The sequence below is a fragment of the Octodon degus genome, unplaced genomic scaffold (genome assembly GCF_000260255.1).
Source record: "Octodon degus isolate 3935 unplaced genomic scaffold, OctDeg1.0 scaffold00128, whole genome shotgun sequence".
In the NCBI taxonomy this organism is placed as follows: Eukaryota; Metazoa; Chordata; class Mammalia; order Rodentia; family Octodontidae; genus Octodon; species Octodon degus.
This window is the reverse complement of record NW_004524704.1, coordinates 666320-679992: the sequence shown is the minus strand read 5'-3', so window position 1 is coordinate 679992 and position 13673 is coordinate 666320. Positions and strand designations below refer to the sequence as shown.

General features: G+C 44.1%; 1 protein-coding gene across 1 annotated transcript in view; it reads left to right on the top strand.

Moving 5' to 3' along the window:
• The first annotated feature begins 5370 nt into the window (after positions 1-5370).
• Liph (lipase H) overlaps positions 5371-13673 on the top strand; it is a 41091-nt gene continuing 32788 nt past the window's right edge. Inside the window, exon 1 of the mRNA XM_023700922.1 lies at positions 5371-5593. Coding sequence (XP_023556690.1) covers positions 5545-5593 — 49 coding nt within the window. The 5' untranslated portion in view covers positions 5371-5544. The remainder of the gene's footprint in view (positions 5594-13673) is intronic.

Below are 13673 nucleotides of genomic sequence, written 5' to 3'. Positions count from 1 at the left end.
AAAAAAAAAAAAAAAAATTGAATACATTCTTCAAACTTGTGCTTATTCTCTTTTTATCTTTTTTTTTTTAATTCATGTGTGTGTGTGTGTATGTGTGTATGTGTGTGGCCAGCTCAGCCCACCAGGGGGCGGGGCTGGCTGGCATGTGGTGCTGGGGGATTGAACCGCAGTCCCTATGCTTTGCTGAGCTTGTTGTAAGTAGGTGCTTTAGACCACTGAGCCATCTCACCAGCCCCTGTGCTTATTTTCTTTTTAAGAGACCTTTTTGTAAGAAAGCATAGTTTGCCTTTGTCTTTGTCTAGCAATTATTGGAATTTTTGCACAGCACTCTAAAGTTACTAAAAGGACTGGATGTGTGATTTTTAGTTGATACATTATAAAGAAAGCATGTTTTCTAAAACAAAGTAGCTCTACACCATGAAAAATACTTCTTAAAGAGAACTTGAGATGGGCATCTCCCTGTTATCTGTGCTGACCTGAAACTACTTGGCTCAAGCAATTCTTCTGCCTTCCTTCCCCAGTAGCAAGGATTTCTGGGGTGGGAGCACTGACCTCAGATGAAAAATCCTTTTTTTTTTGCGCAACCGGGGATTGAACTCAGGCCCTTTCAATTGCCAGGGAAGCACTTATTCCACTGAGCCATCTCCCGGGCCCTGAAAAGTACTTCTTAAGCCAGAAAATCAGTAGGCAGATATTTTTCTTCTTCTTTTGTAGTAAGTTACCAAAGAAAGAATTTTTTTTGCAAATAATAAATAATATCAACATGTAAATGTACTATCTTTTATATGTGTATTTTTTTTTTTTTTTTAATAGAACCCAATGACTGCATGCTAGGGAAACACTGCTGCTGAACAGTATGCTCAGCTCTATTTGTAATATTTTTCAGGGCTGGTGAGATCTTCAGCGGACTAAGTGCCTGCTTAGGCAAGCACAGGGGGTTTGATCCCTGGCACCACATGCCACATGGGCCCCGCCTCCAGGCACACTGAGCTGGCCACTGAGATGGGGTGTGGTAGCACGCACCTCTAATCCCAGCACTGCAGAGGCTGAACACAGGAAGATCACTTTGAGTCTGAGCGGCACAGTGAGACCTTGTACCAAATATGTAATTTTTTTCTTTTGTTTTTCTGAGACAAGGTCTCTCTATGAAGCCCAGGCTGGCCTTGAACTCACCATGTAGCCCAGGCTGGCATGTATTCATAGGCATCCTCCTGCCTCTGCCTCCCTAGTGCTGTGACTGATTACAGGTGTGTGCCACCATACCAGGTCTATTTGTACCATTAAATAACAATGAATTAATGCAACTAAGTTAAGAAAATAGCCAGGTCCCCTCCTTGAAGGGCAAATCCACTCTGCTAAACCAGGAGTCTGTCTTCAGATCACTGGTCATCTCCACATCAGCTCCCAGGCCAATCCCTAGGGCTCTTACGGCCTGCAGGCAAGCAGCACCCTTCCCCTCTCCTCCTCCTCCTCACAGACTCTGACCTTTGAACCCAGTTCAAAGGTCCTTCTGTAAACTTTTCCAACACCTCCTGCCACTGGGACATCCAACATCTTATTGCCTCCTGTTTTATAGAATTTATGTCCCCGCGTCATGCTAATATTGTTATAACCATTTGGCTGATAATGGCTGTCTCCTGAGGGAAGGAAACCTTGGGCTGGCTTGTTTGCTTGTTTTCTTTCTTTCTTTCTTTCTTTCTTTCTTTCTTTCTTTCTTTCTTTCTTTCTTTCTTTCTCTTTGGGGGTTGAATTCATGCATGTTAGGAAAGCATTTTACTACTGAGCTACAACCCCAGCCCTTTTTATTCCTATTTTTCTGGTACTAGTGACTGAGCTTAGGGCTTCAGTTCCCTATCCTCAGCCCCTTTTTACTGTTTATTTTGAAGTGTGGTCTGATAGGTTCTGGCCGTAGGATGAATCGCTGAATTATAATGGTGGTCGTCTAAATGGCTGAAGCTCTTAAAACAACAGCTTACCTTCCTAATGACCGCTCCTCTTCCTTCCCCACTCCAGCCCTGGGTACAACTTCCTGTGACCTTTCCCGCGCACACAAAGCAGCCCCCAATCAGCTCCATTTATGTCACTAAACCTGCCTCTCAAACTCCGCCTCTAATAAAAGTCTCTAAAGTCTCAGGCTCCCTGTCTCAGGTCAGAGGATCTGCCCCTCTCCCTGCCCTTGATCTTCTCCTTGTGTTTAGAGTTAATAAAGGCTTTCCCTCCCCTTATTTCTGCTTCTCTGCCGCGCCACCGCCATTGCTGCTGCCTCTAGCCTCTGAAACTTATCGGTCTGGCTGAGGCGCTAAGTTGCCCAGGCTGAGTTTGAACTTGCGGTCCTCTTGCCTCAGCATTCCGAGTAGCTTCAGTTACAGGCAGGTAAGGCCATTCTTGGTTCTTAGTTCTTTTCATAGGCTCAAGAAATGTTTGATGATTGAAAGAATGAGGAAGTAACCCAGCCGAATGGTTGGAGGGCGTCATTTTGATCGCCTTGTAGATACGAATGGAAGAAGCAAACTTTTTGAACATGAGTGATCGGCAAGGTCAGGTGTGTGGACAGAAGACAAAGGGTTCCAGGAGCAGCCCTGGCCCTTGATGGCATAGGTGGGGACAGTGCCACCGTCCTCAGCTCTCAGGAGCAGTGAGTTCCACTTCATCCTGTTTTTCCTGTCCACTCATTTGAAGTTCGCCACCCTACTCTTGTGGCAAGTGATTTCTAGGTTACAGAGAAAGCAAACAGTGCCTAGTACTGCACAGTGGGGCCCAGGACAGCTGTGACACAAATCAGTCCCAGAACGAAGGTCTTGATGAGCTGATGGGGGAGGAAAGAAGTGGTTTCCCTCAAAATACCTTCAAGTGAGTGTTCTTCAAAGGGAGGAGAAGAATTGCCCCGTTTGGGGGATCCTTAAAAGAACTTCGAACGCCGAGTACAGCGGTGCTTGTGTGGAACTCCAGCGCTCGGATGGGTGCGGCAGGGAGATGGAGAGGTCAAGGCCAGCCCGGGCTGTGTGGCCAAACTGTATCACAACAAACAAACATCTTTGATTTGGGGATAAGTGGCTCAGGAGAAGCTGGGTCCTGTGTAGCCTCACCCAGTTTTCCTGAATGTGGCATCCTACATAGCCAGTAATGTGGCAGACAACCCAGAAGGCTCTGCGCCAGAACAACTTGTTGGAGGAGCCTGTGCCCTGCTGCAGGGAGCCCTGGCTTCTGCCTCCAGCATGGGGTGAGGGGTGGGGAGGACAGGAGAGGAGAGGAGAGGAGAGGAGAGACAATGACATTCTTAAGTTATCCCTCCCCCCACCTTTTGGAATGTTTTGTGAGACAAGGTCTTTCTATGTAGGCCAGACTTCCTTCAAACCCAGAATCCTCCTGTCTCAGCCTCCTAAGTGTTGGGATTATAGGTGTGTGCCACACAGCTTGGCCTGTTTTGTTATAGCTTATATTTATCACAAATCTAAAAAAGGAAGGGCAGTTTCTCCTGCTGATGTTTGTGCTGTTGAACACTGGAAGAAGCATACGGTAGGCAGGTCGGACCCCAAAGCTAATAGTGAGGGGCCGGCCCCAAGAAGGGGTTCTTGGTCCTCTAGCTGGCAGGTTTCCAACAAGATGCATAGTGACTCCGTCTGATAAGCACCGGACATAGGAGCCGAACAGACATTGATCAGAAAAGTACACGGATCGGGCAGGGAGTAGCACATTCCAAAACAGTGCCTTATAAGAGAAGCTGGGAAACAATTCACCATTTGTTCCCAAGGACAGTCATTTGCAAATCAGCAAGTGGAAAAAGCAGCTCACCTGTTTGACTTTCTTATTTATAGTTTTCTAGCTTACCCAAGCAAGACACAAAAGAAGTAGGCTAAAAGCCTACTAAAGTCTTTCATCTAGAACACAGAGCCTAACACCCGGAGGCCCCCATTCCTGAGACCTCCCTGAAACTCAGTCACTCGGAGGGGAGGGACAACACAGATCCCTGGCTAGGTAGAAGAAGCGGTAGTTACCGAGTGGGTACAGGGCTTACCGTGGTGGTAGGCGCCCTGCTGAAGACTTGGGCGCTGGCATCTCTTTTCTCCCACTTAGCCTTGTGGGTTTGTGAAGTTACTGTCTTTATTCTATAGCTGACAAAGCTAGGATGTCAAGAACTTAATGTTTTGCTTAAGGCCACAAAACTAGGGAGTGGAAGCTGTAGGACTCCACTTCAGTCTCCACGTTCATTAGGTCTGAGGTGTGACACAGAAATCTATACATGGAGCTTTTTTTTTTTTTTTTTTTTTGAGGTAGGGTCTCACTATGCAGTATGGGCTAGCCTTGAACTCAGTAGCCCAGGCTGGCCTTGAACTCCCAGGGATCTTCCTGCCTCAGCCTCCTGAGTGCTGGGATTACAGGCGCAGTGTAGGCACAGAAGTTTTAAAAGCCTCTCGGGTCTGGGAGTTTGAGGTAGGAGGATGCCAGTTTGAGCTCAGCTTGGGCAATTTAGTAACTTAACTTTGTCTCCAAATAAAAAAATGAAAGGAGAGCAAAAAAGGAGATAGACCCCCCCATTTTCTACATCTCCCCCTTCCCAATCCCCTGGCCCTAGCCCTGACTATTATTTATTTATTTATTTATTTATTTATTTTTAATCCTGATTGTGATAACTGGCTCTTCAGGTAGTAAGGTTGGAACGTACAGTATTCCCCACAAGGACTCTCCAGCTATTTAAGCGGGGCGCAGACAGAAAGGGAATTAAATTACTATTATATCTTTTTCTCTTCTTCCTTTTTTATAGTACTGGGAGTCGAACCTGAGCCTTCCGCATGCTGGGCGGGTGACCTACCTGTGTTCCACAGCCCCAGAATGTGGCCAGCCTTTTGCTGTGAAGCATACATTTAGTGACATCTGATACTGTAGTGGGTAGATTCCAGCACAGTACAGTATTTACATTTAAAATAAAAAGAACTGTTAGGCAGACAGAACTTGTGGCCAGAGAGAAATAAAAATTAGATTATAACACAGAAGAAAAAAGTTTCTTTCAATCAGAAGCACAGATGTATTTCGCAAGCAGGTATGCAAGTGGACCTAAGGAAATGTTCTTATTGAAACTTGAAAGACCATTGGTGAGGGAGTGTATAAATGAGTGTATAAATTAACATAAAAAAGTGCGTTTGTATACACAGGCCAAAGAATGATAATTGCGTTTGTCATTTCATTCTTAAGAACGCGGCAGGGAAATCTTTCAAATCACCTTTGATTTCAACACACCAAGCCAAACAGCTAGTAAACCGCCCACAAAGAATGAAACTATTTTGAACTCGCCATTCTGCAAACACAAATTATAATATGACGATATGCATGAAACCGTGTAAAGTAGAAAGGACTGACCTTTCCGTGAAGGGAGGAGGAGTCAGGATCCTGGCCGGCTGGGACGGCAGCCTCTGGGGCAATTCCTGCTGTCACCACACCTCTGGGTTAGGCGGCCAGCTCCGAGGCGCGCAGCCTGCCTGGAGCCCAAGGCGCTGCGGAGGGACCTCCTCTGCTCTGGGACAGTGACACGCGTGCCCCAGCTCCCACATGCTCAGGTTCTGCGTGCTCCTCGCTCTGCCGTGCCTGGCCAGATCAGGTAGGTCTTCACCGAGTGGTTTTTAGTAATGTTATCATTTGGTGTTTACTTCCCTATTTCCTTCTGTGGATTTCTAATGGTCCTTTTTTAAGGAAGGAAGAGATGGCTAAATGAACTCTTTAACCTTGAATTGTTTTCCTCAGTAGTAATATCTTTGAATTAACTCTTTCTTTCTTTTTTTTTTTTTAATTTTTTTTTTGGTGGAACCGGGGATTGAACTCAGGCCCTTGCGCTAGCCAGGCAAGTGCTTATTCTACCAAGCCATCTCCCCGGCCCCCTGAATTAACTTTCTTAGATACAAAAGTTAAATGTGCTGAACAATCATGACAGTATTACTTTCTTTCACAGATAAATCTTCTGTGCCTTTTTGCTTCTATGTATTGATGTCACTTATCTCAAACACTTAAATTTATTTAAAATTTTTATTTTATTTTACTGATCTTGGGTTACTTGAGACAGTCTCACTGTGTAGCCTGGGTTGGCCCCAAACTCACACTGATCCTCTTGGCTCAGCTTCCCAAATGCTGGGGTTATGGCATATCCATGCTTGGATAGAATTTTTTTTAGGTTTTGTTTTATTTTTGTAGAGCTTGGGGCCAAAGCCAGTGCCTTAAGTGTGCTAGGAAAATGCTCTACCATTGAACTATATACCCCAGCCCTTAACTTGGAAATGTAACCCTTTACTTTATGATATCCAACATCAAGAGGGCAGGTTTTTATATTTTAATGCACCGGGTGTATTTAAGTTGTTCTTGTAAAAACTCATAATTTTATATACATCAACTCTTTATGCTAGTTATTGGTGTATTGATCATTTAGACATTATTAAACATAATAAATCAAAATTAAAACAGCATCCAAAAAAAGCTACAAAATTAAAACTAATGTACAGGTTAAGGCAACCAAAAGAAAGTATATGATGGAGGAATTAAAAACCCTCAAGACTCCTCGCCCCCTTGAGGAGTGCCATTTATTTTCCCATAGCTCGTGGTAATGAAGATTGGTATAACTTTTTGCAGGGCCTGAACCCAGGGCCTCATTCAAACTAGCCAAGCACTGAGCTACAACCCGTTTTTTTTTTTTTTAATTTTATTTTGAGACAGAGTCTCACTAAGTTGCCCAGGCTGGACTGGAATTTGAAATCCCACTGCCTCCCGAGCAGCTGGTATTACAGGCCTGGGCTACCACACCCTGCAAGATTGGTGTAATTTTTGAAGGGCAAGAGGGAAATGTGTTATGTTTTAAGACCAATAAAAATGTTCATGACCTTTGAGCTTGTAAAACCATTGCCAACAACTTACTCTAAAGAAATGTCTTTTAAAAGGAAAAATGGGAGCGGTGAGATGGCTGGGTGTTAGAACACTTGCCCAGCGTGTGCAAGACTCTTCACACACAGAGAGAGAGAGAGAGAGAGAGAGAGAGAGAGAGAGAGAGACAGACAGACAGACAGACAGACAGACAGACAGGAAGAGAGAGAGAGGAAGAGAGAGAGGCCTCATCCAGGGATAAATCTATGTTACTCATAAGAACATGAACTTAGACACAACAAAAATGTCTCACATGCAAAGAATAGATAAAGCACAAAAATATTAATTTAAGTTTTAAAAATGTAAAGTTTAGGCTGGGGATATTGCTCAGTGAAGAATGTTCAGTTGCCTTCTTTATTTTTGGTCTTTTTTGATTTTACTGTATTTTTTTGGTTGAATTGTTTTTTAGGAGAGGTTTATTTTTTTGTTTTTGGTGCTGAGGACCGAGCCCAGGGCTTCCGGCTTCCTAGGCAAGCATTCTACCCCTGAGCCAAATCCCTAGCCTCTCAGTGAAGAATGGAAAATTTGGTTATATTAGGATTTCAAATCTATGTTTTTCTTAATACATGATTTTAATTATACTGATGATGGTATTTTTAATGGAAAAACCAGAATTTGAAAATGTATGTTCTTGTTCTTTTTTTTTTTTTTTGTGGTTGTAGGGATGGAACACAGTCTTTTGCAATGAGTTATAGCCCTAGCAGATATATATCTATATAGATATAGATATGGATATAGATATAGATTTAGATTTAGATATAGATATAGATATATAGATCTGTCTCTGTCTCTGTCTCTCTCTCTCTCTCTTCTCAAACTCATAATCTTCCTGCCTCAGTCTTTTGTGTAGCTGAGATTATAGGCCTGAACCACTATACCTTGCTAAAGTATATGTTTATGTTCATTTTAAAATTTAAAAATTTGAATATACCTTTATAGACATCGTAAAGCAGGGGGAAGTAATCCCTAACACAAAAACCTGGTGATGGTTTGTGAGTACTTTCTTTGAGTATCCTATTATGCAGCTCTATTTACAAAATTAGAATAAGGCAACCTAATTTTTTTTTGCCTTTCTGCTTAATATTTTCTGATAAGTCATTTTCTTTATTGATTTTTAGGAAACTCATTGCTGCATGATAGAATCTAAGCAGAGAGATAAACAACAATACATTTTAGCTAGATGGGAGAAAAAAGGAATTATAGGCAACTGTAAGCTAGAACTAGGTTTCTCACACCTACACAACCCCGAATTTAGGACTTGTTAGAGAAAGATGTTATTCATGCATCTGATTGCAAAATTTATTATTATTATTATTATTATTATTATTATTATTATTTTATTAGGTGTTGGGGATCAAACTCGGGATCTTGGGCTTGCCAGCCAGGCACTTATGCCACTGAGCTAGCTCCCTGGCCCAAAAGTATTACTCACTAATGCTTCTGACGTTTTATTTCTGCCTTGTCTTGCAGTCCAAATATGGCAAGGATTAAGGTGGGCTTCTCCTTCAGAGGCCTTTGTTTTGTGCTTGTGCTCTTCCGGAGGTCGCCTGAGGAATGTTTGTCCTTTTAGTGCACTGGAATCACCTTAGGGCTGTTGTTAAAATGCCAGACACTCCACCTCTAAGGTCTGGGTGAAGGATCTGCTTTTCCTTTTTCTTTTCCTTTTTTCTGTTACACGGGATCTGGCTATGCATGCAGCTCAGGCCTGAGCTGGTCTTGAGCTCACTTTGTTCCCAGGCTGCTCTGGAACTCACAAAACTCTGCCTGCCTTAGCTTCCCAAATGCTGAGATTAGGGCTAGGATTTGAACTTTTTTTTTTTTTTTTGGCGGAACCGGGGATTGAACTCAAGCCCTTGTGCTTGCCAGGGAAGCACTTATTCCACTGAGCCATCTCCCCAGCCCCAAGTATTTGCATTTTTAACAAGCCTAGCCTCAATTGCTGTCAGCGCACCCCGCCGGCCCAGGCTAGCACTGCAGGCCCGGGGGATCGAGCCCCTAGCCCCTGAGCCTGCTTGCAGGAGCTTTAATCCTCTGAGCTATTTGGCTGGCCCTTTGATAAGTGTTTTGAAAGTTGCTTTATTATCATATCTTGGTCTATGATAATGATGTAAAGCTATGTAGCTATTTTCTCAGAGAAAATAGATTGTAGTAATTTTTCTTTATCCTTAGGGGAATAATGTTCCAAGACATTCCATAAATGATAGAAACCGTAGACAGAACAAAACCTGATGAGTACACTTGTGTACCATACATTTTCCTGGGCACATACACAACTATGGGAAAGTTTAATTTATACATTCTGCACAGTAAGAGATTGACCACGATTACAAAATAGGGCAATTATGACAACCTGTTACAAAAGTGAGATGAATGTGGCCTCCCAAAATATCTTACCGTAGTTTTGGACCATGTTGACCATGGGTCACTGAAATTGTGGATTAGAGTCTCTGGTCATGCCTCGAATGGAGAGAATTATTTCGTTAGATATCAAAAACTCTCTCAAATGCTTTATAACTATTTGTGTGTTTGTGTGTGTGTGATTCATCTTTGTCTTACAAAGAGGCAAAGGTGAGTAAGTGGGTGTGAGTGTGGTGCAGACGTGGCCTGGGCTGGCATGTAGCCCAGCTCCTAAGCCCTGCCCCTCTCCAAGAAAAATAATCTAAATTGAACCACTTTTTAGATTTAAAAATTTTAATAGCATTTTGAGGCTGGGCATGTAGCTCAGTCATCGAGCACTTGCCTAACATGCATAAGGCGCTGAGTTTCAATCCCCAGGACCAGACCAGTTAAGTAAGTAGGTGTTTGAATTTTGGACACCTCCACGGAGAAGTATTTGACCTAAAAGTATAAAATATCTAGATTTTTATTTCATAGAGTTGGCTTACCCGATAACATTGCAGTTTCTGTGTGAGCTAGTAACATCTGTTCCAGGGCACGCAGACTGTTTTAAAATGTCTCTCTTGATCTTTTTTGAGGTACCAGGGCTCAAATTCAGGACCTTACGCTTGCCAGGTAGGTAGGTGCTTCTGCTGCCGAGCTATCTCCCTGGCCCACCTCTTGATTTTTTTTTTTTTTTCCTTCTCCTTGATCTTGATCAAAATCTTAGTAAATATTTTCAGGCAGTGAGTTTTTTACTTTATTTTTTATTTTTACTTCTATTTTTTTAACTTTCTGCAAAGCTTTACTCTAGAGAGGCTCAGTCTTTCTTGGCAGCTGCCTTCCTCATGGCGGCCAGCACGTTCATTGCTCAGCTCTCGCCCTCCCTCTTGGTGCAGATGTGCAGCCCTGCCCTTTTCTTTTGGGTACTGGGAATTGAACTCGGGACCTTACACTTGCTAGGCAGGTGCTGTGCCACTGAGCTATATCCCCAGCTCCTCACCCTTTTCTTGATGAACCTGAGGGCGCATTTGTCCCTGGAGACCTTGAGCAGCTCCGTGGCGCCCCGCTCGTAGGGGGCGAAGCCGCACACCTCCTGGATTAGGTCCCACACAAACTTGGTGTGTTTGGTGGCTGTGCCTTGGTTTGCTCACATTCTTAGTCACCTGTGGCCCTTGTTGAGGCCCACGGCCGTGGGGTGGCAGAGGGCCAGGGCTACTGCTCTTCAGTGGTTGCTGTCAGGAAGTGAGTTTTTAAATCTGACTTGGGCCACTTCTCTATACTTAGCATATATATATATATATATATATAAATTAATTTTTTTGTGCTGGAAATTGAACTCAGAACCTTGTGCTTGTCAGGCAGGCACTGAGCTAAATCTCCAGCCTCCAAGGGGCTTCTGTAAAGAAGTCATTGTTAAACCTTCATATTGTATTTCGGGAAACAATAGCTTGAGTCCGCCCTGGAGTCCAAAACCTGGAATAAAAAAGTGTGCCAGGAAGCCTTGTCTTCTTGACGTTTTGGCGGGACACTAGGGCCCATGGTTGTTAGGTGGGCTTCACTCCAGCTGCTTGGGTTTGGAGAGATGAAGGGAACTCCCCCTGCCCCCCCCCCCCAGCCACCAGGCTGAGGTAAACTGACACCTTCATGTTTCACAATCAGCCAATCAACTGGGCTGAGAGCTACGGTGGCCCCACCTCCAAGTACTGATTCTGAGGTCTAGAAACTTCTACCTTGTCCCCCTTCACATTTGCAGTGCTACCTCAGTGGATGATTTCTTTCCCAATTCCGTCTTCTGTTTTCATAAAGACATCTTTAGATGTGGAACAGGAGACTCACCCAGGACTGGGACTGAAACTCTGGATGGCAATGCCACGGAGCCATAGTATCAGCCTTTTATTTTTTTTATTTTGAGACGAAGTCTCCCTAAATTGCCCAGGCTGGCCTCGAATTTGCAATCCTCCTGCCTTAGCTTCCTGACTAGCTGGAAAGACTGCGCACAACCAAGCAAGATTTTTCGTGTTTCTTTTTTGCTGTGCTGTGAATTGAATCTAGGACCCTACATATGCTAGGTGAAAGTAATAGCAAAAGTAATAGGTGACGGTAACACCATGGAGCTATGGAGCTACACTCTTTTCTTTACTCTTTTTGCTTTTTTTTTTTTTTTTAAGACAGGGTCTTGCTATGTAATTCAGGCTGGCCTTGAACTCACTATGTGTTCTCCTGCCTCAGCCTCCCAAGTGCTGGGATTGCAGGTGTGCACCACCATACCCAGATTTATAACCTTTACTTTCAGAGAGGGTCTGGATCCTGCCTGAGCCTCTGAGTACCTGGGATTAGAGGTATGAGCTACCTAGGAACCACTTTTTAACAGCTTGATTGAACTGTGGTGGATGCCAGCTGGTGGTCCACCTGTTATACCCAGCTGAACTGAACCAGCTTGTGTGCTGAGTGTGGGAGGCCACCTGAGGGCTGTTGCTGGAGGCAGAAGAGGCAGAACTGGAGGAGAGGGGAGGCAGTAAGGGAAGCTGTTTGGAGAAGCTGCTGGAGCTGTCGGAAGTTGCTGGTTCTCCTGGGCTATTCTGAAGGAGGACTTTGTCATGCTGGCTTTCTGGATGAACATGGGTGTTCTCCTCAGAGGAGGAGCTTGGGACATCGTTGTCATTGAGGATGGCTGCAGTTCAGAGGGGAAGACGGTGCACAGCTCAGTCTCCTGGAGAAGCTTGTTGCATTGGCTTTCCTGATGGAAACTTGGCTTTTTTTGTCAGAGGAGCTCTCTGTGGCTGAGGAGGGCTGTGGTACTTTTGGGGGAAGCTCTGGTTCTATTTTTGTGCTTTAGGGAAGGGTCTACAGGGTGTTCAGGGTCTCACTACTAGATGGGACGCGTAGTAATCCACCTGTTTACAGCCTCCCAAGAGCTGGGATTACAGGTGCATGCCACCACGCCCAGTCTCAATTGCTGTTTCAGTGCACCCCGGGTGTGGGGCCTGCATGGCAGGCTGGGGGATCAAACTCCAGCTCCTGTGCCTGCTTGCAGGCGCTTTAATCTGCTGAGCTATTTGGCCAGCCCTTATTCCTATGTATTGTCATCATCACAGTGGCTAAGTTCTTTTTCCCTAGTACTAGGAATTGAATCAAGGTTTTGCACATGCTAGGCAAGTGCTCTACTACTGAGAGATAGATAACTCCAGTCTTGTTTGTTTTAAGAAAGAGAAGTGCTGGGCTGGCGGCTCACGCTACAGCTCCAGCGCTTGGAGGCTGAGGTGGGAGTTTGTGGCCAGCCTGGCTACATAGTGGGACCCTGCCTGTACTCCAGGCCCCCCAAAAGAGAGGAGGCAATGAATGCCTATCATGCTGCCCTAAATAGAATCTTGATTCCTCATCAAAGGCTTTTGCAGACATTCCTGATCTGGTTGTAATTTTCCACTTGTTAATAGGAAATGGCACTTCAAAATAGTCTGAAAGAACAGCTGAAATTTCTTCTGTTTTCAATAAACTCTATAAGCTTTAGAACCAGTTTAACGTGTTCCATGGTTAAATGGCTGTGTTCTGTTAAGCCTTGCTCTGAACAACTTTGACTTTGCAATTAAACACCCCAAAAAAGGTTTGCTTTGAGAAGTTATACAAGTAGTTGATCACATTACAATTACCAGGATAAGGCCAGGCATGGTGGCGCATGCCTGTAATCCCAGCACTTGGGGGGCTGAGGCAAGAGGATCGAGAGTTTGAAGAAAGCCTGGGCTATGTAAAGAGTTCCAGGATAATCTGGATTATATAGTAGGATCCATCTCGAAAAAAAGAATCAATAAAATTACAACCTAAGTGGGTGAAGCCGGTAACCAATTTTTCTTCACAAATATTTCGTGCTTGTAATGCTCTCCAAATTGCCTGAGAAGCGGGGGTCCAACAGAGGAGCAAAGGTCCATGCTAGGTGCCAGGGACACAATAATGGGCTAAAAGCCCACCAAGAAAGCAAATCAAACCCCCACAAAACCAGAAACTGAAAACCTCCACAGTATCTGCCCTCCAGTGGTTTAAATTAATTTGTAACATGGTCCAAGATAAGGTAAATGCGATGTTTTCTTTTAACAATGTTTAGTTCTGTTGGGGGATTTTAAGCAAAGAACAGCAGACATGAAAAATAGACAGCATCTCATTTGCATGCGTTTTTCAGGCTTGCAGATCTTTTTACATAAATTCAATCAGAGCATATGATGTGTATATTATTTATTTATTCTCATACTATTTGCTATTTTTTGTGGTACTGGGGATTGAATCTGGGACCTTCATTACACTACACTGTAATAGAAATTATTTATTTATGTGTGTGTGTGTGTGTGTGTGTGTGTGGCCAGCTCAGCCCACCAGGGGGCGGGGCCGGCTGGCATGTGGTCCTG